The 23,931-nt window shown below is 34.0% G+C and overlaps 1 protein-coding gene across 2 annotated transcripts in view; it reads right to left on the bottom strand.

The window, feature by feature from the left end:
• LOC114327694 (ubiquitin carboxyl-terminal hydrolase 36) overlaps nt 1-23,931 on the bottom strand; it is a 93,553-nt gene that overhangs the window by 9,910 nt on the left and 59,712 nt on the right. Inside the window, exons 5-7 of one of the 2 annotated variants that reach the window (XM_050655434.1) lie at nt 14,741-15,056; nt 6,163-6,432; nt 2,534-2,817 (exon numbers count right to left, since the gene is read on the bottom strand). In XM_050655434.1, the coding sequence (XP_050511391.1) occupies nt 2,534-2,817; nt 6,163-6,432; nt 14,741-15,056 (870 nt within the window). The remainder of the gene's footprint in view (nt 1-2,533; nt 2,818-6,162; nt 6,433-14,740; nt 15,057-23,931) is intronic. The other variant, XM_050655435.1, reaches the window with a different exon arrangement.

The raw sequence follows: 23,931 nt of genomic DNA, 5'->3' as shown, positions 1-23,931 counted from the left end.
GAAGTAACAAAGAAAAGATCGATTCTAGATGTATAATGCTACCAATACCTTTTGAAGTGCTTGAAAAGACCTTTAAAATGAGCAATATTAAATGTCGATTGCATTCAAACTAAGCGAGATATGCTGTAAAAAATTTATGACCAATGTATAAGAAAAAATGAGAAGTATATTTAACCCCTCATCCACAAAAAATTTAAAAGCATGTTTTCCTTCTACTTTTCCTTTTATTATAGTGTTATTTTTATGTTCAAAAAGTTGGACGGCTTTAAAATGAATGGTTTAAAATGAAAAAAATAATATCAAATTATAGAGCGCATTTTTAAATTTTCTTATAAATATTCCTTTTTCTTCATGTAACTTTAAAATGATAAGAGATACAGTAATGAAAAATATTTTTTTTTAAAAACCTACATTTTTGTACGGTATCTTTTTTAGTTTCTCTTATCATTTTCGAGTTACATGGAGAAAAAGAAAGATTTTAAGAAAATTTAAAAATGCTCTATAATTTAATCTTATTTTTTTTTCAAAAACCATTAATTTTAAACCCATCCAACTTTTTCAACATAGAAATAACAATATAATAAAAGGTATTATCGAAGGAAAACGATGCATTTAAATTCTGGAGGATGAGGGGTTAAATATACTACTTCTCATTTTTCTTATAATACATTAGTCATCAATTTTTTGCAGCATATCTCGCTTAGTTTGAATGTAATCGACATTTAATATTGCTCATTTTAAAGGTCTTTTCAAGCACTACAAAAGGTATTGGTAGCGTTATACACCTAAAATCGACCGTTTCTCTATTATTTCAAGTTGAATACAGCGATTTGAGCATGCACCAAAAAAACAAACTCTTTCACCTTTCTTTTTGTATTATAACTAGAAGATTTATGAAGGAATGAGTCTCTTTATTTTTTATAGTCTACAAAAATGTTAACTATAGTTTTTTTACTAAATTTTACTTATTAAGAGACATTCTCTCAAAAAAAACCTTGAGTATCCTATATAACTCTTGGATTGAATCTATAATACGATATTGTATTGTTGTTTGGGGTGGTACATTTAGTAATACCTTACATATTTTACAGACAGCTCAAAATACACTTCTTAAAATAATATTTAAAAAAAGTAAACTTTTTTCCACATCACTTTTATATAAAGAGCTAAAACAAATGAGTGTCCGATCTATTTATATACAGCAATCATTAATTTGGGTATTTTCCAATTCAAGTAAGTTAAAAATAAATCAACATCAAAAGTATACAAGGACAACTCAACAACTTTTGGTTAAAGTACCATTTTTCAGCAAGACAATTACAAAACGATCACTATTTTATTATGGTCCAACTCTATTTAATTTATTGCCACAAAATATAAAAACAATAATAAATTATAAACAGTTTAAAAGAACCATAAAAAATATGATATTAACTAAAACAATTGAATTCAACATTTTCTAAAAATTAATTTTCTAGCCAAACTGTCTTCTAGTAAATATAGTTGCGCCATGCCGATTAGGTCTTCTCTCACTTTCAATTGTATTTTGTCAATCATAGAGTATGTAAATTATACCAGCCACAAGTACTTACTGTTTAAAATTGTACAATTGGATTGTACACCTTCAGGGATTAAGGTTACAATACAGGTATTAAGTTGCCTAGTGTGCTTTTTCCCTGAAGTGGGTGCATTATATTAAATATAATATTATTGTTAATTACAATGTACAAAATTCTTCTTTGGAAATAAAATTGAATTGAATTGAATTTAGTTAGATGCATAGTTTTTAAGGTATTCGCAAAAACAGTCCAAAAATGTGTCATTTTTCAACGAAAATGGCCAATTTTCAACCACGAATAAGTCAAAACGTATTGAATTTTCAAATAAAAAATTATAGAACAGTTTTTCCTTACAATTAGGTTCTCTAGCCACTTCCGTGGACATTTTGAACAACAAATTGTCCACCCCGAGGGCATATACGTAAACTGCAGGCGCACAAGGCATGGGCGAACGATTCGGCTTTTTCCGATTAGCGGGTAGTAGAGTGCGCTACACTCTAATACCCGAAAGTTAAGTTAGGACCGAAGGGTTGGGTCTTCCTCCTTTCCGAATTCGTAAAATTCGATATTTGTACATAAAGATAATTAAAAACGTTGATAATACGAGTATATACTGTGTTTTCTTTACATTTTTTAAACAGGCTTAAATAATTGTAGACGTATATTGGCATCACGATCAATCGTAGTAAACAGCAGACGTATAAAGGCTAAGTACGTCTGCACTCTACTACCCGCTAATCGGAAAAAGCCGAATCGTTCGCCCATGCCTTGTGCGTCTGCAGTTTACGTATATGCACCCCGAGGAGGATCGGAACCCCCCCCCCCCCCAAGATGAAAGCGCCACAGGATATATTGTAGACTTTGTTTCTTGAGCTATTCCCTACTTACAGTGAAAATATCAAGTAAATTGATGCAGTACGATGGAATTCGGAGTCAAATACCCTCACTGACTACACTATAAAAGATTTCCATACCTTACTATTACCCTGATTATTTCCTTGTCCATTCTCTTTCTTGGACTTCCAACCGTTACCTTTTGAAGGTTCTTGGTCTACATCAGTCGAAGAAGTCACCTGCCATTCACCCACGGCCGCTTTCGTCGATACCCTTGAGCCCATCTCGTGGGGGGATTGATTCGAGTCTTCTGAAGAACTTGTGTCATCCGATTCGTACGGTACCAGCGGTTTGGATATCTGCGATTTTGATGGACTCTCTTTGCTTTTTTGTTTCGAGGACGACACTGGACTCAATGAAGAATCTGAAATTAAAGCAATGAAAAAGTTTTGAATTTATAATTTTGAAAGTCATTTTGGTAGTTGTTCAATAGGATAATTTCTAAGTTGATAAGAAAAACGCGATTTTATGATGTTAAATAGATTTTTGAAGTTTGATACCAGCAATTCCTAATTCCTGGAATGACCAACAAGATAATCATCTCCTTCCTTAATCATTTCTGACAGTTTTCGTCAGGATTTGTCTCTTCTCCTTTTAGTGCAGGCCCTGGAAGTATTTGAGTATGCAAAACCTGAGGACCGGCAACTATAATCGGATTCTGTTACCTTGTTATCTCCTCTCTGTCCCTATGTTAAGGGCAGCTAAAAAGCGATTTTTCGCAAAACAAAACACTTTTTTGTATTTTTTTGGTCATTCTAAGCAAAAAATGTTCATACAAATTTTTTCGCAGGATGTAGTTTTCGAGATAAACGCGGTTGAACTTTCAAGAAATCTAAAAATTGCAATATTTGAACCCGAATAACTTTTGATTAAAAAATAAAATAGCAATTCTGCTTGCAGCATTTGAAAGTTCAAGTCAAATTATACCGGTTTTGATTATTTGCATTGCTAAAAATTAATTTTTTTATTGTTAAACAAAGCTATAAACAAATAGTGTTTGAGCATTTTGTCGTATGCCCGCTACATAGAAATTGCCTGTTTGCAGGCGCTTGCACTTGTACCTACTCGTTCGATTTTAATAGTAGGGGAGGAAAGTATGCTAAATTTGCAGTTACTCGAGCGTTATGGGGTTTATCGAAAAAATGTCTCGAATAAAAGTTGCTTATGTTTACGTAAAGAATCCAAACCTGCAATAAAAATTGGGATCCCCCACCTCCGTGGGGGTCGTGTTTGGTGCCATTCGATAGATTTTTCAAACATATTGAATACATGTATTTTGCAGTTTTTCGCAAGGTATTTTGCAATATCGCAAGGTTCGTATTTAAAATTTACCCCCCACCCCTCTCCGTGGGGAGTCGTGTTGGGTATCATTCGATAGATTTTTGAAAAATTTTGAACACGTGTTTTTTGGTTTATAGATCTGACGTTCATTTCGTGAAATATTCGCTTTTTTTGTGAAACTTTGTGACTCACCCATTTTCTTGCCCCGCTCAAATCGTCAGATTTTTGAAATATGTATACACTCTTTTGCATGTACTTAACTTACCTTTTCTTAATCTGACAATTTCGAGTAGCTAGGGACCGAAAAAAGTGGCGTAAGTTCGCAGAGAATAACAAGTAAAGAAGACACCTCGACATCTTACGGTATAAGAGGATCATCGATGATTATGTTATGCTATGTTATATGGTAGAGGTACATTTACAGGGTACAAGGTTTCTCCCCATGTTATAATCTGACGCGCTCGAGTAACTGCAAAAATTCGTGTTTGGGCCCTTCCTACCATAAATGAGAGATGCACTGAAAACATCACTCAAGCACTATTTGTTTATAGCTTTGTTTAACAATAAAAAAATTAATTTTTATCAATGCAAATAATCAAAACCGGTATAATTTTCAAATGCTGCATGCAGAATGCCATTTTATTTTTTAGTCAAAAGTTATTCGGGTTCAAAAATTGCAATTTTTCGATTTTTTGAAAGTTCAACCGCGTTTGTCTCGAAAACTATGCATCCTACGAAAAAACTTGTAAGAACATTTTTTGCTTAGAATGACCCAAAAAATACAAAAAAATGTTTTGTTTCGCGAAAAATTACTTTTTATCTGCCCTTAACATAGGGGCAGGGCAGTTTTCCATTGTTCAAGGTCTCAGGTAAAAGAATCCGAACATAGTTGCCGGTTCTCAGGCTTTGCATACTCAAATACTTTCAGGGCCCGGTCTATTTTAAAATAAGGTTTTCTCCATTTAAATGTATCTCTGATTTTCCATTCTGTCCAAATGTCATAACCATTGCGCATTGTCGCTTTGTATTTTACTATTTATTGCAGACTCTGAAAATTTCATACAGTTTATTATTCACCTTTCTCTCCTATCCTTCCTCTATTTGCTATTCATCACATATTCTGTATATTTTCCGTATCTCCTCTCCAGTTTATCTTGAGACATTCTATTGATAACCCATTGCAGATTGATTTCCTCTATGACTATTTCAATTACTTGCCAAGGTATTGCAGTTTTCGCATCTTTATTTCATTATTCAGTTTTGTTTCTTTTGAGAACCTTTGCAAGACTTCTTCATTCGTGACTCTGTCTTCTTCTACGGCACTACAGCCAAAATTGAGCCTGGCATCCTTTGTTTTTTGGCTCCACCACTTCTCCATACATGGACTCCTAAAAGGGCTTGTGCGTCGCTGTTTACTGTGTCTTCCCAGCGCTTTCTTGGCTTTCCAACCGGTCTCTTTCCCTGCATTCTAGCATTCAGTGCTCTTTTTGGTAGCCTATCCTCTCCCATTCTTATCACATGTCCGGCCCACTGCAATCTTTGCATTCTAATGAAGTCTGACAGGGGTGTTTCCTTATAAAGTTGATAAAGCTCGTTGTTGTATCGACTTCTGAAGATTCCGTTTTCCCCTCACAGGTCCTAGTATTCTCCTCAGTACTTTCCTTTCGAATGTGTCGAGTTTGTTTTTGGATGTTTCTTTCAGGACCCATGCTTCACTGCCATAGCATGCTATTGGTTGAATTAAGGTTTTGTAGATTCTCATCTTTGTATTTCGGTGGACACGTTTAGACCGAAATATATGGGAGAGGGCAAAATAAGCTCTGTTTGCCTGCGTATTCTCTTCCGTATTTCTCCATCTTCTGATCCGTCAGCATATAGTTCTACTCCCTATAGTGACTCTGTCTACTTAAGATATTCTCAGGATTCTTCTGTGAAGCCACCTCTTGAAAATTGCCACTTTTCTCATAATTAATTTAGTCAGACTGGCTGCCTCGATACCACATAGGAAGATTATAGATCTGTAACATCTAACTAAAGCATGTGCACTTTTATTTATGTCGACAATCAAAAGTTATAATCGAAATCATATATTTCTATATATTTATTTAAAAGATTCTACTTTTTTTAATTCACATCTATCTACTCTTACATTTGTCAATAATATTATTATTAGTACTCATTAGTATCGTGCATTGAGTTTAGTATGAATACTTCAATAATAATAATCAATAATTATTATTAATAAGCTTAGGGTAGTGCATATTTATACTGGGTTTTGTATCTACTTAGAGGATGTCTAAAAACTTGAGTCACCTTTACCTATCACAATCAACTACTGGGACTACTAGAATGTTAGTTATATTATTAAGCACCATCTACCGGTTAAAATTAAAATGTTTAGGCGTTAGTCATTATGCGCCCTTCTTACCTTTCTTAGGCGTTACTTCAGGGCTGGACAAACTCGAAATGCTAGTTGAAACGTTAGGCGATGATGGAGGAGACTCCTTTCTCTGCGAGGACGCGGAAGAAGGTCCGGGTTCGTCGCAAGTAGAACTAATATCATTGTCTTTGTCTTTAGATACACCACTTTTAATTGTTTTACTATTATTACTACTATTATCACTAACTGTTGATTTCTCGATGACCTGATCAGCGTCCGAATCTTCGCTTGAGCTAGATGTACTGCTGTCAGATTCACCTAGAACAATAAACGGACGTGAAACAAATAGACAAGACGAAAACGGCGGGTTCGTTGGAACAAATTTCCCATGAATTTCTTTTGCATGATCACATTCTTGAGACACCCCAGAATAAGGTTCAAGAAGTCGCTCACGCGAAAAGTGGTCCAAATTTTTTTTAAACAAATTGCAAAAATCGGTATTTTCGCCCTGAACATTTTTTTTAGGTTTTATGGACCATTCTGGACAAAAAAGGTTTCTTGTAATTTTTCTCTAAAGTTGATCGCTTTCGAGTTATACTGCCGTGCTCAATTAAAACGCGGTATCTGTAAAAAAAATTGAAAATAGAGTTTTTGCTATACAGTAAAACCTCCGTTAACCGAAATAATTGGGGGGAGGCTGTTTCAAATAACAAGAATTTCGGTTAAAAATAACATTGTTTTTGGTATTCTTTTTGTATCAAATTACATAGTATTCTTGGTCAAAGTTGGCATTAAAAAATATTATGAAGTGATTTCGTAATGTGTTGTATATTTAATAGGGTTATTTAGTTGTATGAAAGCAATGTTGACGATGTTGACCAATTTACATCGAATTGTTTCCGTTTTGCTATAAAAATTTACTTTTTATTGACGAATGTCAGCCGTTTCGGTTAAACGATGTTTCGGTTAACGGAGGTTTTACTGTATTATGTGGTTTCCTTCTGACCTTATTTATGCTTCTGCTATGTCTGAAAGCCGTATCATTTTATTTACTACCAAAATAAACAAATTGGAATATGCCGTATGTGCTAAATTTCAATAGTTGCTTAATTAAAATGCGGTATCTACAGAGTACTCAACTAAAAAGCGGTATGTGCAAGCGAGTATCGTGTACTTGACGCGTTTTAATTGAGCACAGCGCATTTACCGCGTTTTTATCGAGACTCGTGTTGTGACCTCGTATTTTGAACATTTATGACATGTAGGTATTTTGCGTATATAATAAACAATTATACGCTATTTATTTTTCTTTTTTGGTAACTTTCTTCCTTGTAAAAAGTCCTATTTGTAAATAAAATGCAGATACGGCACTATTTCTGATCCAGTAATATGTTCGCTGCTCAATTAAAACGCGGTATATGACTTTTTATTTACAGCTTTGATAAAAACATGATTTTTTTAAGAATATATTTTTAAATAATGTTCAACTATCATTAGAACAAGTTTTGTGTTAACAAGTTGTCAAAACATATAGAGTCCCGAGAAAAAACTTTGAGAGTCGATTTCTAGCATTTAAGTTGGCTGCACATACCGCGTTTTATTTGAGAACGGCAGTATAAGCAATTTAAAATTGAAAAAAAAAACGAAAAATGGCGATTGTCAAGGCCCAAAAGCACCTGTAAAAATATTATTTTTGAGGTTACCAAGTGCCTAAATTAAAGTTTAAACCTTCTTGTATCCGTTCCCGATGAGTATTTTGAGCTTATTTTATTTTAAACTATTGTTTTTGAAGTTATACTTCTTTAGGCGCGATTGAGAGTAAAATTTCATAATACTGCACGCATGCGCACACAGACAGTATTGCGTTTAGTTGCAATCTTTCAAGTTATGTATAAATATATCAGTGCAAAAAGATTATATTAGTGTTTTTAGTAAATATATTTATTATAATTTTTGTGTCTTTGGATTTGTCTTACTCAGGAGTCAGATAAGTATTATTAAAACATTTTATTTTATATTTATTATACTTCACCTTGCCTTTTTGTTACCGTGAATTGTCATTAGATACGTCCGAACCGATACAGACACAGTCTTCGATTTGGTATAGCATTCGGCCAGAGACAGAGAGGTCTTGAGTTCGAATCCGGAGCAATCCTATATATATATATTTTATTTTTTTGAAAGCGGTAAGCACAAAATTAGTTTGGTGTTTAAAACAAATTAAAACAAACTGTTTATAGTATATTTATTTTTAAGAAATCATATAATAGCAGTATAACTTCTTACGTGCGTACAAAGTACACACACATTCTTTTTTAACAGCAGCGCTTATGACAGGGCTAGCGCTCGGGCTGTCGCGCGTCTGTACTATATTATATTATGTAGCTCGGCGCTTTTTTATACTTTAAAAAAATATACATACGTTTTTGGTAACCATGTTTTGTAGTTTTATAAATCAATAATATGATTTTTTGATGTTTATTATAATTTTTGAAGGTATAAATAACAATTAAAAAATTATTAAAGCGTTCGAAAGTATGCAAATGTGTAGCAAAATTTATTTGAAATTCATATTTTCGCATTCATCTACATTGCAACCACATAAAGGTATACAAGTAACATTATTTTTCTTACAATTACATGCTTAGTTTTACAAGTTTTTGTGAATTTGCATCGTTGAATCAGTTCATTAGGTACTGGATTTTTTGACATAAAGGACATCGCACACATCTTATGGAAAATATGTCACTCAAATTCAATAAAATTTATACGAATAGATTCGTTTTAAATTAACGGTCAAATCTTATCATTGCGCCAACTCCATATTTTCAATAATAAGAGCAGAAATTGATATAAATAAATCTGAAATCAAATGGATACGTACATAAGTTAGAGAGAGAAAAAATATTTTATAATACCCAAATTGTCGGTACTCCATAAATCAGCGGATTAGTTTCACTAATCCGCTTAGGCCCAGCGGGGTTTAAGCTCTTTTGAATAGCACCCAGAGCAATAGTTATTGTAACTGACAGTTTTACTGACTACAAAAATGTGATTTCGATAAACTTTAATTGCAATTAGCGCCGTAATTAATCATAATTAAGAGTTGGCGTAATGATAAGATTTGACCGTTAATTTAAAACGAATCTATTCGTATAAATTTTATTGAATTTGAGTGACATTATATTTTCCATAAGATGTGTGCGATGTCCTTTGGGTGATAGCACTACTGTTTCATCTGCCTTCCAAATAATGTTACTTGTGTACCTTTATGTGGTTGCAATGTAGATGAATGCGAAAATATGAATTTCAAATAAATTTTGCTACACATTTGTAAACTTTACCACTTTACATGGTTACCAAAAACGTATGTATATTTAACAAGTATAAAAAAGCGCCGAGAATGACCGAGCTTCATAATATATATTAGGTTTGTTCTAGCAAACAGTCAAACTAGTCAGAAACCGTCAGCAAACAGTTGGTCAGTGAGAGAACATAATACAGTCACCAGTGATATTATAATACTATAGTCCAGACTCGCGACAGCCCGTGCGCCCGCCCTGTCATACTCATCGGGAACGGATTCAAGAAGGTTTGAAATTCATTTTAGGCACTTGGTAACCTTAAAAATAATATTTTTTACTAGTGCTGTTGGGCCTTGAACATAGCTATTTTTCGTTTTTTTTCAATTTTAAATTGCTTATAACTCGAAAACGATCAACTTTTTGTTCAGAATGGTACACTTCGCGTAAAAAAAACTGGTACAACTCATAACCGAAAATCGCGTTTTTCAAGTTGTGTAAGTTGATCTTGTCAAATGTGTAATTCTAATTGCTAGGGCAACGTTGCCAGTCATCTCAATTAAGTACCCATACATTGATTCGTGTTTTATTATAATTTATTAAAATATTTGTGGGATACTAGAATAAACATACGGGAAAAATAAAAAAATTGATTTGAAATTAATACAATATGAATAACTTTTACAGTGAACAAGTGTGGAATTTAAATATATGTATTACAATTCGAAACTGCTGAAATATTAATATTTTGTCATAGCTCCATTATTATTAAACACTTCTTGTAATCTTCTGGACACTGAGAAATAAATTTAGTTATAAATTTTCATCTTCGTCCAAGCTTTCCCAGGTTTCTTCAATGAGTGTCAATTGGTAGTGATAAAAATAATACCTATCTAAAACCTTTATACTTTTAAACGTAATTTTTTGTATTTAGATTTAGTGCAATTCCGTTATCTGTTATGGCAACAACGAAGAGATTCACGAACTATTGTATCCAGTCTGAGCACAGGTTTACATTGGGAAAAAGAAGTGTACCAGTTTTTTATGACGGGAAGTATACAAAAACCTAAAAAAATTATCTGGGACAAAAATATTGATTTTTGCAATTTGTTAAAAAAAATTGATTAAAAAAATTTGGACCACTTTTCGCGTGGAGGACTTCTTGAATCTTATTCTGGGGTATCTCACGAATATGATTATGCAAAAAAATTTTATGGGAATATTTTTTCCAACGAACCCGCCGTTTTCGCCTTGTCTAAAAGCACAAAATCTAACGATGTGTATAGACTTTATTAACTTGGGAGCCAGTGGTACTGTATTTCGTTTATTATCCTGTTTTCTTCATTTTATATCAGTTTTTTTTTTGTATTTTCACTTCTTACTTCTTGTTTGTTCATATTTTCACGTTGAGGACTTCTTTAGAAAACTATTGTTAATAGTAAGGCACTATACTTAATAACTTATTTGATTATATAATATTCATGATTCTGAGTTATTATTTCCAATTCAAAGCATGTATGTTTTTATGTGTCTAACATAATAAAATAAGCTTTTCCTTACACAAAGAAAGTCCTACCGTTGTCCAATCGCCTTTGAAAATATTTGATGAGTCCTAATTAGAAGGGGTTATAATATATGGGGAGAAAATATCCATATTTTGGTGATACATTTTAGTAAAGTCAATAAAGTCCCAGAAATCTCTTCTAAATCTCCAGATATATATTGTCTGCCTAAACTAGTTTCAAAGTCGAAGATAGCCATAATATGTATAGTCGATTGACAAAGCTTGGGAAAATTAAGAATTTCTACCATTCCACATTAATAGCTAAATGATCGAAAATACGTTTGCTAAATGAAATCTTATTGTCTATTAATTATTGAGCAAGGTCTGATCAGTCAAATGGTCAATGAAGAGATAACCAAATATATGTGCATAAACAGACAAAAAAGATGAGATATGAATATGGTAAATGTAATAATAGACCCATATAACTTTGATAGAGTGGAGAGTTTTAAATATCTCAGAGCGAAAATCACTGCAGATAACGATATCAGGGAAGAAATAAAAGGGAGAATTCAGGCAGCAAACAGATGTTTGTATAGCCTCCACAACAATAAATCCAAGAGTCTAACACGAACATAAAAAAAGAATATATGACTGAAATAGTCTTAACTATAGACTGAGTCTGAAAAAAGACTGTATGGGTGTGAGACGTGGTCGCTGACACAAGCAACAGGAAGAAGAAAGAAAAGATGTTTTGAGACAAAAATCCTCAGAAGGATTGTCGGACCCTATCACGATCTGAATACTAACCAATACCGAATGAGAACAAATACTGAGGTCAAACAGATGTATAGGGCTAGCAACGTAGTACAATTTTTAAACTATTTTGGTTTTCGAAATGCAGTGGGTACAAGAGAGGCTCTATTTAGTATAGAAGTGCTATTTCAACCATGTAGAGACGTAAATTGCGATATTTATACATGTTTCATTGATTATCATAAAGCATTCGATACAGTAAAGCACAACAAGCTGATGGAGATATTAACCAATATTGGAATATACAACTGTAGCCCAATAAATGAAAGTTCTACTTACCCTCCACTTTAAAGTTGAATTTGTGCCGACCCCTTCTCGGAGGTGAAAAAACATACGTTCAAGATAAGACCGGAAATGGATAAATTGACTTATTTTAAGCACCTTTTGTTCTATAAAGTTTTTTACGTAAGTCAATACTTTTTGAGTTACTTGCGATTTAAAATGTTGATTTTTCAACAAAAAAAAACTACGTTTTTAGACCGTTTTTCCCAAATAACTCAAAAAGTAAATATTCTATCGAAAAAAATATTTTTAGCAAAACTGTAGCCTATAAAAAAACGAAGAAAATGGTGTACCAGTAAAGTCTACAAATTGAGTAGAAGCAAAGTTGTAGCTCATGAAAAATACGTTCTTATTCGTCTAATTCCAAATCGAATAATTCAACGCGAAATCACCGAAGAAAGAAGCGTTTTTCGGGAAAACCTTTTTAACATTTTTAAAGTATCAAAAAAAAAGCCTATTATTTGTTTTTTACAAAAGTTTACAGCATCAAAAATAAACGAGTTACACTGAAAAAAAAGTTGGCCCTTTTTTTGGTAAAAAAAAATCGTGAAAACCTCCTTCTATTTAGCACCCTAAATGAAATTAATCGTTTGGCTTTACCATCTATTTTAACTGTACGTGTATTGTTTATATGATCTGTAAGTTTGATTGGTTTGAAGTGCTTATTTTTGAAAACATTTGGTTTTATAGTAAAAAAAATTTTTCTAAAAATTTTTGAAAAATTTCATTTTTTCAAAATAACTTAAAAAGTATTAGTGATAAGAAAAATCTTAGAGAGTAAAAAAATGTAGGTTTTGCTATTATAAATATGCTAGTTTCATTTTGATTCTCCGTAAGACAAAAATTGGTTAAGACATGGCTGTTTAAAATTTGCATACACTCGTGATTAATGACCCATTCAAGCTTTCTCAATTATAACCCTTTCAAAAATAAACACTTTAAACCGGTGAGACTGACAGATCATATAAAAAATAGAATGGTAAGTAAATTGTTTGTAAAGCGGTAGCGATTAATTTCATTTGGGGAGCTAAACACGGCGAGATTTTCATGACTTTTACAAAAAAAAAAAGAGGGCCAACTTTATTTTGAGCGTAACTCGCTTATTTTTAATGCTAAAACTTTTGTTAACAATTAAAACAAAGCTTTTTATAAACATTTTAAAAAAGTTTAAATGGGTTTTTTCCCGAAAAGTGAAGTATGGACTTAAGTAAAAAAACTCTATAGAACAAAAGTTGCTTAAAATCAGTCAATTTATCCATTTCCGGTCTTATCTTGAACGTATGTTTTTTCACCCCCGAGCAGGGGTGACTGCCACCCCCCCCCAATTAAAAGCAACCAACGGAACAATTTCAACTATGAAGTGGAGGGTAAGTAGAACCTAAATCCAAATTTTCATGCAATTCAGAGTTGCCCCTGAAAATTACACGGTATCACCGAATTTCCCGTTCATTTACTGGGCTATGTGATTTAAGGATTATCAGCAATCTGTACTGGAATCAAACATCATCTATCCGGACAGAGGCAGGAGAATCCGACGATATCAAAATCAAACGTGGGTTCCGTCAGGGATGTATACTATCCCCACTGCTGTTTAACATCTACTCTGAGGAAATCTTTCAAGAAGCAGTGGATGATGTTGAAGCCGGAATTCGAATTAACGGAGAATGTATCAATAACATAAGATACGCAGACGACACTGTGGTATTCGCTAACAGTTCTGAAGCCATCCATGAGTTAATGAACAGAATCGCAGAAGTCAGTCAGAGATACGGACTTTCACTAAATGCCACGAAAACAAAATGTATGATGATCTTTAAGAATGAACAGCAATTTGGACGAATCAATGTGAATGGTCAACAAATAGAAAGAGTAAAAACATACACTGGTACGAACGTCAATTAAAACTGGGACCATTCTATAGAAATCAAATGTAGGATAGAGAAAGCAAGATCTGCATTTCAAAAAATGGCAAAATTATTCAAATGTCATGATTTGTCGATACCCATAAAAGTCAGATTACTACGATGTTATATCTTTCCTATACTGTTGTACTGAGTTGAGTCGTGGACTCTCACAGACGCCACCTGCAAGAAAATTGAGGCTTTTGAGATGTGGCTTTATCCTCGAATCCTGAAGATATCTTATACCGACCATATTACTAATGAGGGTGTTTTGCTGAGAATGCAAAAAGAAAAAGAGCCGTTAATCAAAATAAGAACAGCCAAAATCGAATACCTCGGTCATATCATGAGGAACAGTGAAAAATATGGACTACTGAACTGGTCTTACAGGGAAAAGTAGAGGGAAAGCGAGGACCAGGAAGGCGAAGGATTTCCTGGCTGAAAAATCTACGTACGTGGTTCAACACAACCACTACAAATATTTTCAGAGCAGCAGTGTGCAAAGTACAGATTGCCATGATGGTCGCCAACATCCGAAACGGATAGGCACTACAAGAAGAAGAACGTAGTACAAGAGATTCAATCCCAACCTCTAAGATGGGCTGGCGATGACCACAGGCTCCAAGAACAATGGAGTACCTACTGACTAAACTATCATAGACGACTGTTTGATATGGAAGCGAGTTGTGCAGTCAGCCAATACCCACCCCGGGTTGTAGTGTTACGAGAAGAAGTGTTTTCTATAAAAAATGTGATTTTAAAAAATGTATTTCCCATAAAATATAGTCTCCTTCTAACCCTAATAATTTGGAGTCACTTACCTTTACCATTACTGCTTGTCACATATCCATTCCGACTATTCTCTATCCTATCCGGAGGCAGTTCTGGACCATAAACCTTCCCGCTAGTAAACCCAATGCCGTTGGCGTACGACTTTGTGGAGGCGGTCACCGAATTTACGGTGCTGGAATTCGAGGAACAAGCCACTGAACTGGTTTCGGCAGTTGGGGTTGAAGTCTTCAGTTTGCTAGTTACCGTGGCGGGGGCAGATTTAGGTGAGTAGGGCGAGGATTCCAACTCATATAGCATAATGTATGCGTTGGTGTTGAACACTGCTTGGTGGGATATTGGTCTAACCTGCAAATTAATATAGAACATGTGGAGACGTCCTTAACATTTGAATATAGAGGGTGTCCCCGAAAATAGTGCGTTCCTTTAAGGTATGGATATAATACACAATTTAGAACAAAAAGTCCTATAACATATTTTTTCTAAAATTAACCGTTTCCAAGAAAAAAAATTACATTGTTCTCCATATAAGTAAATTTTTATTTTCATAAATTTGAATGACATGGCAACGTAGCCTACAAGAACTTGCTGTGACTGTGGAAACTTAACCTAATACCCCCTTGTTTATTTACTTTGAGGTGTGATTTTTGGGGTTGTTGACATGTAGGTCTTGCCTGCAAAGGTAAAATAGTGTATCGATGGCTTAGTGTGAAAACCTCGTATCTCATTAAATTACAATTTTACAGGAGAGGCAAAAAACTGATTTTCTGCATAATATAATCTAAAAACAAAAACTACTGTTACGTATTTTAATTTGAGCACATTGAGACAAATATCTGATCTTGGCCCAGAGCTGAAAGTGTTAAATGTTGCTATTAAATTGAAAATACAAATATTAACTATGAAAAACACGTAAATATCCTTGCAGTATATAGAGCCTTTGCCCAAGTAACTATGATAACCTCGTATATCTTGATATACGTGTTTTTCATCTAAAATCAGGTTGTGTTTATGATTATTTACGAGGTTTTCATTTTTCATAGCTTATTGCACACCTCCAAATACAGTAGAACCCCGATTATCCGGGTGCGGATTATCCGTGCTGCGGATTATCCGTGCTATGATTTTCTATTACTCAAGTTGCATTTTTGAGGTTTTATCAAAATAGCGTCATCGTAAATCACTTGACGGAAACTCTATATGACGAAAGAGAAACTCATAATTAAAGATTTATTTGTTTCTGTTATTTTTTTATGGTAGGTACAGTTACGGTCACTGAATAGTTTACACTTTAATTTTTACATTGTAATACTGCAAAAATTGCAGTGTCGTACGGATTTGATAAATGTCAAAGTCAAAAAATTTGAAAAAGTCAATGCTTGTCAATAATTTCACAAGTGTTGAAAAATAAAATAAAACGGTATCAAACTCCTCCAAAATGATTCGAATGCATTTGAGTGATGCGCAAAAAGCAAGAGCAATTACCAAACTCGAAGGTTGGTCACTAAGGCAAGTTGCTGCAGATTTAAATGTGAGCCATATGTGCATATGGAAAATCAAACAAAGATGTGTTTATCATTATTTAATATAAAATAGATATAAAATAAAAGGGTATTTTAAAACCAGACTTCCCTATTTTCGTTATTAAGACCATAATCCAGTTTATTCAAAAAAGCTTCTTTCTATACTTTTCTTTTTGTTAAATTGTGTAAAATATAATATTTGTATAATTTTGATTTTTTAATTTTAATCAACCTATTCTAGGTACACCACTGGTAACGTCACTTTGACGTAAAAGGTGCGTTTACACGGGGTAAAAATTTAAAAAATCGGCTCCTAGATACGTAATCTTGTAAACTATTCAATGACCGTAACTGTACATATGTATGTGTATACGTACATAATATGTATTATACATTATACATAAGAAATACATGTTCAGATTATCCGTGCCATCCTTCGGTCCCGAGGAGCCCGGCTAATCGGGGTTCTACTGTACTATGTTGATACAGTACTAATCTTTTGATTTAAGGTTTTATTTTATTTATTTATTAATATTACGGGAAAACCCCATTAACAGTTACAATTAACAAATAGTAAAATGTAAGATGTATGTAATAGATTGAGAAAAAAAATATAATCAAAAAACAACAAAAATAATTCAACCTGCAACAATGTTCAAACAACCAACAATTAACATTACAACCCTAAATTTATAATTACAAGTTTTACACTAAACTGAAGTATTAATTATTCTATGAAATTGATTCTATTAAATTGAGCCCTGAACCCACTCTCAGACATATCAAATATTTCCAAATGAAGTTGGTTAACATATCTCGAGTATCTTTCTATAGGCAAATTCATACCATAATTTGTTCGATGATAGGGTATATGAAAAGAAGAGTAGTTATGTCTCCTATTTCGTGTGACAATCTCATTGTTAACCGACTCCAACAATTCAGCACTATCAATTTTCCCTGTAACAATTTTATGCAAAAAATTTAATCCAGCACAGATTCTCCTTTCTGAAAGTGTTTTCAAATTCAGTTGTTTTTCCAGAATTGAATAATTATGATCAGAGATCCCAATATATAATTTGAATCCACAAAATCGTAGAAACTTATGCTGAACCTTTTCTACAGTATATTTATGGACAGCTTGGTAAGGAGACCACACCACTAATCCACACTCAAGTTTAGATCTGACTAATGAAGAGTAAAGGCTTCTGACAGTGTCAACAGAAAAATGTCTACAATTTCTCACGATGAAACCCAACATTTTGGATGACTGTATTGTGACAGAGTTAATATGATCGACAAATGTTAAATTTTTGTCGAAAATTACTCCCAAGTCTTTTATTTTTGATACCGTTTTTAATGGTTGCCCACACAGTTCGTAAGAAGTGTCATATTTTCTGGAACCCTTAAAAAAACTAATTAGACAACATTTTGATATATTTAGGTTTAATTTATTAATGTGACACCACTGCGTTAATCTGTCAAGATCGTCCTGTAGCAGTTGTTGATCAGTTTGGCAATTCATTATTCTGTAGGCTTTGAAATCATCAGCAAAAGCGAGACCTTCACTGTTTTCAAAACAATCAAAAATTGAGTCCACAAACAGATTGAAAAACATTGGGGAACAGTGCCCCCCTTGGGGAACACCAGAAGTTACACATATTGCATCCGATTTAAAAGCACCTATTTTGACCATCTGTCTACGCTCTGACAATAAACTTTTGATCCAACCTACAGCCGAAACATCAAACCCTATATCAAATAATCTCCTGAGAAAAATATTATGGTCTACTTGATCGAAAGCCTTTGAAAAATCTGTGTAAACTGCATCAACTTGCTTGAATTCTTCCATAGCTTTAATTATTTTTGATTGATATGGTAACAGATTAGTTAGAGTTGAACGACCTGAACAGAAGCCATGTTGATTCTTATTTATTAGCCCACGACACATCCAGTTTAATTGGTCGCTGATAATACTGTCAAACAACTTTGGAAGTGATGATTGAATGCATACACTCCTGTAGTTCCTAACATCGTTTTTGTTCCCACTTTTAAAGATGGGCGTGATAAAACTATCCTTCCATTTTTCAGGAAAAATTGAGGATCTTAAAGACTTATTAAATAATAAACTTAGTGGAACCACAAGGGTACATACACAATATCTTAACAGGCTACTTGGAACACCGTCGGGACCAAGGGTATTTTTACTAGGTAAAAGAGATATTTTTTCATATATTTCTTTTGTAGAAATATCCGAAAACTTATAGTTTTGGTAAATATTTGTGGGTGTACCAAGGTCTAGTTTGTTCTCTGGGTTACTTGGGGTGTACACTGTTTGGAAGTACTTTTTGAACAAATCAACAATCTCTTGCCCATCATTTGCTTTATCCTCACCGTATATTATTGTTTGGGGAAGAGAATGGTTGGTCTTTAAGTCCTTTATGTACCTCCAAAAGTATCTAGGATTTGATTTGAATTCTATATCCATCAATGAGATATACTGAGACCAACAAACCTCCCGAACTTTTTTGCATTCTGAACGCAGTCTAGTAAAAATATTGAGGTCAGCCTGAGATCTGGACTGAGTATAGGTGTAGTGTGCTCTCCTTTTTTGAGAAATAAGCTGTCTTAGTTCACTTGAAAACCACCTAGGATAAGTGCTGGTTTGGTATTTTTTCACAGGTACAAATGAAGCAATACCAACAGCTAAAATTTCATAGAAGTAATCAACAGCTAAATCTAAATCAAGACGAGACAAACACTGCTCCCAGTTAATTCCAGCTAAAAAATTATTTAAACCCACATAATTGGCGTTATTGAAATCATAGTACAGATCCTGGCAGAAGAGGCTGTCGTCTACTTGTTTTTTGTGAATATTTCTTAAACTACACTCATAACTAGCATGATGTAAACTGCTGTTTAGAATAGAGTCATTTCCTAACAATACCTCAACACTTTTATCGTTTGTGAACATAAGATCCAAGAAAATATTTCTGCTGTTAGGAATACTTATCCTTTGAAATAACTGAAGAAAACCAAAAGTTTGGGCAATATGGATAGCTGAAGAAGTTCCAGGACACACAACCTGCAAACCATATTCATCGTTTGACCATATAGCTTCGGGAAGATTATAATCTCCAAAAATATAAAAATATTGTCCTGGAAATCTTTGTAGAACATCCTCTACTGTTTCACAATGAGAGGTGTATACTAATCCCGGCATGTTTGGTGGAATATAAACTCCTGAAATGATAAATTTTGATGCATTGTACTCACATGAAATAAACAATTGTTCCACGTTCTGATGTGATATGTTTATCATTTGGGACCGAATAGATCTTCTGACGTAGATGAGTACACCACCACCACTCAATTTTTGGCTTGTCAAGATTGACCTATCACTACGATATAAGTTAAAATCTACACATTCTAGTTCACTGTCCAAAAAATCACTATTTAGGTTACTTTCAACTAAAATTATAATATCATACAAGCAACTACTCACAGCCAGTTTAAGACGGTCTATTTTGGTTCGCAGACCGCTGACATTTTGGTAATATATTGTTAATGGGGTGGTTAAAAGTTTTCCTGGGTAATCTGCCTTTTGGGTATTAAGGAAGGGACGCCTTTAATATGTTTTATGATCAAATCCTCACCTTCATTATTTCTCTGTGTTAGCTCCTCTTTAACCGCTTTGTATGCATCCTGTTGCATTTTTGTGTAATCATACGCTATTTTGTAGGAACATGACTCCATTTGTAGCTTCTTTCTAGAACGAAGAGCTTTATGTATAACTTCAGAGTTGTTGCAAATAATCTTAAGTGGTCTTTTCTTCCCATCATTCTTTTTCCCTACACGGACAACTTTGACTATTGCACTCTTGTCATTCTCACATCCCAACTTCTTAAAGATATCTATTGCTATATTGGTATCATATGCTATTTTATCTTCTAGCTTTGTATCTACAGACTCTTGAACATTATACACCATAAGGTTTTTAGAGCGTACAAATCGTTCATGGGCCTCGTAAAGTACTTCCTCTGTATTTAGCATTGGGGACGATTTTAACTGCTTGATCTCTTTTTTAAGGCCAGCCACCTCTTGCTGGAGCTCCTGGACTTTTCTGACCACCATGGGCGCTGACTTAAAAGCAGTACGACATTCCACACAAAGATATATAAGGTTCCTTTTTTGTAACACCACAGCCCTCACTTCTGAGCTGGAAAGGCCAGAACATCCTTCTGACAAGTGGAACACAACCCGGCAGCAATCGCAGTATAAAGGTTTCTCCTCACCATCAATGGAGTGATTGCATATTGCACACAAATCTAAAGGCATGGTTAACCTCACTTTATGAAATCACAATGTGCAAAACCGTCAGTTATTTATTTATTCACTAACAAGTACTTCCAGACAGCCTTTCTAACTTCAGTATCCACTATTGGTTCATTTTATTTAATTAAAACTCAAAATTAACATGGAGCAAAAATAAACAACAACCCATTCAACATAACCTCACTGAACTGAAGGTTTAAAAAATAGTTCTATATGCCGGACTACCTTTTGTGGTTCACAAAAAAACATTTCTCCAAGTCGAATTTCTTAAACAAACACTCCAAATTAAGTACCATATTCTTGGTTATAAATATACGTGGTATTCACACTAAATCAAGAGAGCAATTATTGATGTAAGTGGTTTCTTTTTTCGGCTGTAGAAAATAGTCGGGTGTATTTGGATTTTTTCTAACAGTTGTAAATCGTGAGATACAAGGTTTTCAAACTAAAACCACCAAAATGTCATTTTCGAAAAAAAAATGAGATACGAGGTTTTCACACTAAGCCATCGATATGTGAAAAAAGTGAGTTTTGAGATAAATGACTTTTTGTTTTTTTATTGTGCCGTTTTGTCATTTATAAAGTTAGACAAGTGAAATTTGGAATATAAAAAAAGTATTTTATTGTAATAATTATTACAACAGCAAATAGGTAGTTTTTTCAAATGTGCTTGTAAAATGACATATACTGTTTTACCATTTTTCCAGTATACCCAAAGAGTATATAAAAGACTTTATACGTATATACCGTCGAGGGAGATCAAAATTCCCATTGGTCATACTATGGTAAAAGAGTATATGAAATGTTTATACTATTTTACCACTGGAATTGTGACACCGTTTTTATGAAATATGTTACCGTATAACAGCATATACCACATATATCCTGTTTTACCAGTAGAGTTTAAAAAAATAGATATAACATAATACCAGGGATAAGCAGTGTATGACGATGTATACTATTCTGCCTTTGTAGAGTTTGTCGAATATACTGTTTTACATAGCAGAGACGCAAGTACACGTACTCATATACTGTTTTACCAGTGTCACATTTTGAAGACTAAATGAGATAGAAATAAATTAAAAATTGCATAAGAAAGAGCGGAAAAAATAACCCAGTTTCGGCGGCAAATTCAAAAATCGATTTTTTTCACATATACTGTTTTACCTTGGCAGACAAGAGGTACCTATCTGCAAAATAATGGATATGGAATAATAAAAATGTGTACCATTTTTATTCGGCTGCAATACGAAGGAAAAACAATCTTACTTTTTAATTAGAATAAGGAGTGCAGCCAGTCCCTTTAACTGCAGTTTTCTGCTCTTATTGGAGCGTCATCAGAAGGAACGTAGGCACTGTTCTCCTTAATCCAATCAAATTGCATCGAAAGGTTTTCCCAAATATTGCAGCCAAAGTGATGGTAATGGGTGGCTAGCGCCATCTGGCCGTAAAAATACGAAGCAAGTTTTCAATCCTAATAGCAAATAATTAATATTGAAAAATATCAAAAATCACTAAAAGATTTTTAAATTGAAAACTTACTGGTACATCCCCATGTATACGCCTCCAAGACTTCTACAATTTGCAAGTCATATGGATGCTGCAGTAAAGACGATAGGGAAGGAATTCTAAACCTTGCAATTCAATGCAAGGTTTGCATTGAATGCACATTATTCATATTCCTTCCCTATCGTCTTTACTGCAGCATCCATATGACTTGCAAATTGTAGAAGTCTTGGAGGCGTATACATGGGGATGTACCAGTAAGTTTTCAATTTAAAAATCTTTTAGTGATTTTTGATATTTTTCAATATTAATTATTTGCTATTAGGATTGAAAACTTGCTTCGTATTTTTACGGCCAGATGGCGCTAGCCACCCATTACCATCACTTTGGCTGCAATATTTGGGAAAACCTTTCGATGCAATTTGATTGGATTAAGGAGAACAGTGCCTACGTTCCTTCTGATGACGCTCCAATAAGAGCAGAAAACTGCAGTTAAAGGGACTGGCTGCACTCCTTATTCTAATTAAAAAGTAAGATTGTTTTTCCTTCGTATTGCAGCCGAATAAAAATGGTACACATTTTTATTATTTTATTTTCGTATTACTCAGTAGAGTAACTATGGTGCATCTTTCAGTTCCTAGCCGGCTGCAGACGGGGGATTTGAATTGCAAGGTTTAGAATTCCTTCCCTATCGTCTTTACTGCAGCATCCATATGACTTGCAAATTGTAGAAGTCTTGGAGGCGTATACATGGGGATGTACCAGTAAGTTTTCAATTTAAAAATCTTTTAGTGATTTTTGATATTTTTCAATATTAATTATTTGCTATTAGGATTGAAAACTTGCTTCGTATTCGTATAATGGATATGGGTTTGGTTGATATTTACATTATTTTACCTACCAGATGCAACTGACCTACAAACCTACTTTTTTAATCTTCAGATTTTTGAGCTACGCGTTGTTGCCAGACTTCAATTATATATCAAAATGTATTTTTGTTTTTTGGTCAAACGGATCAATTTAGAAAAAAATGTTATGACTTTTTTGCTCTACATTGTGCCTTCTACCTATACCTTTAAGGAACGCACTGTTTTCGGGGACACCCTGTATATCAACAATAAACCTGTTACAATTTCATCATTAAACTTGTTTCGTTCAACAAAACAGTAATGGTTTGTTGAGAAATTTGTATGGTTTTTGCAGAGCAAATATTGTCTAACTGTTCTTCAGTCACTTCAATCATCACAGTCCTATGAAGATCTTCAATATTTTGTTAAGATGACCGTGTCATCTGCATATCTAATGTTGTTAATGGGAACAGTATTTACCTTTATTCAGCTGTTTCACCATCAAGAGACTTTTTCAGAATTCCTTTCAAGTAAGTGTTGTAGAGGGCTTTGGCTGTCGAATGTGAAGGATCCTCTGCTTCAAGGCCATTTTGGTATGTAATTCCATGGATGAGTGCAGCTAGTCTTAATAAAGACTAGCTGTTTTTCATCATCATCAGTGGTGCTACAGCCAGTCGTTCTGTTCATCGTCAACCAATCTGCCAATTTGCTGCCATGATCTTCCTCGTGTCCTCATCCACACACTCCCTCTATTTCAGTCTTGGTCTACCTCTGCTCCTATTTCCTATTGGTATCATTGTTCTTTTATTTAGAAATACAACACCAATCAGCCTCAGAATCTAGAGATAACTGCGTAACTGGAGAAGGAGCAGAGCTCTCCAGGAGGGCTCCCAGAGTGTAAACGACTTTATCTGGGAGCCCGTGAAGAAATAGCTTCCCTGGCCTGTAAATCGCTCTCATTTAAAGTGTTTGGTTCATGAGTAACGATATCAGAGATTTCCAGAACTGGCCAAT

The sequence above is a fragment of the Diabrotica virgifera genome, chromosome 7 (assembly GCF_917563875.1).
Source record: "Diabrotica virgifera virgifera chromosome 7, PGI_DIABVI_V3a".
Classification (NCBI taxonomy): Eukaryota; Metazoa; Arthropoda; class Insecta; order Coleoptera; family Chrysomelidae; genus Diabrotica; species Diabrotica virgifera.
Note: the sequence above shows the minus strand (reverse complement) of the source record. Positions and strands in the feature narration are given on the sequence as shown.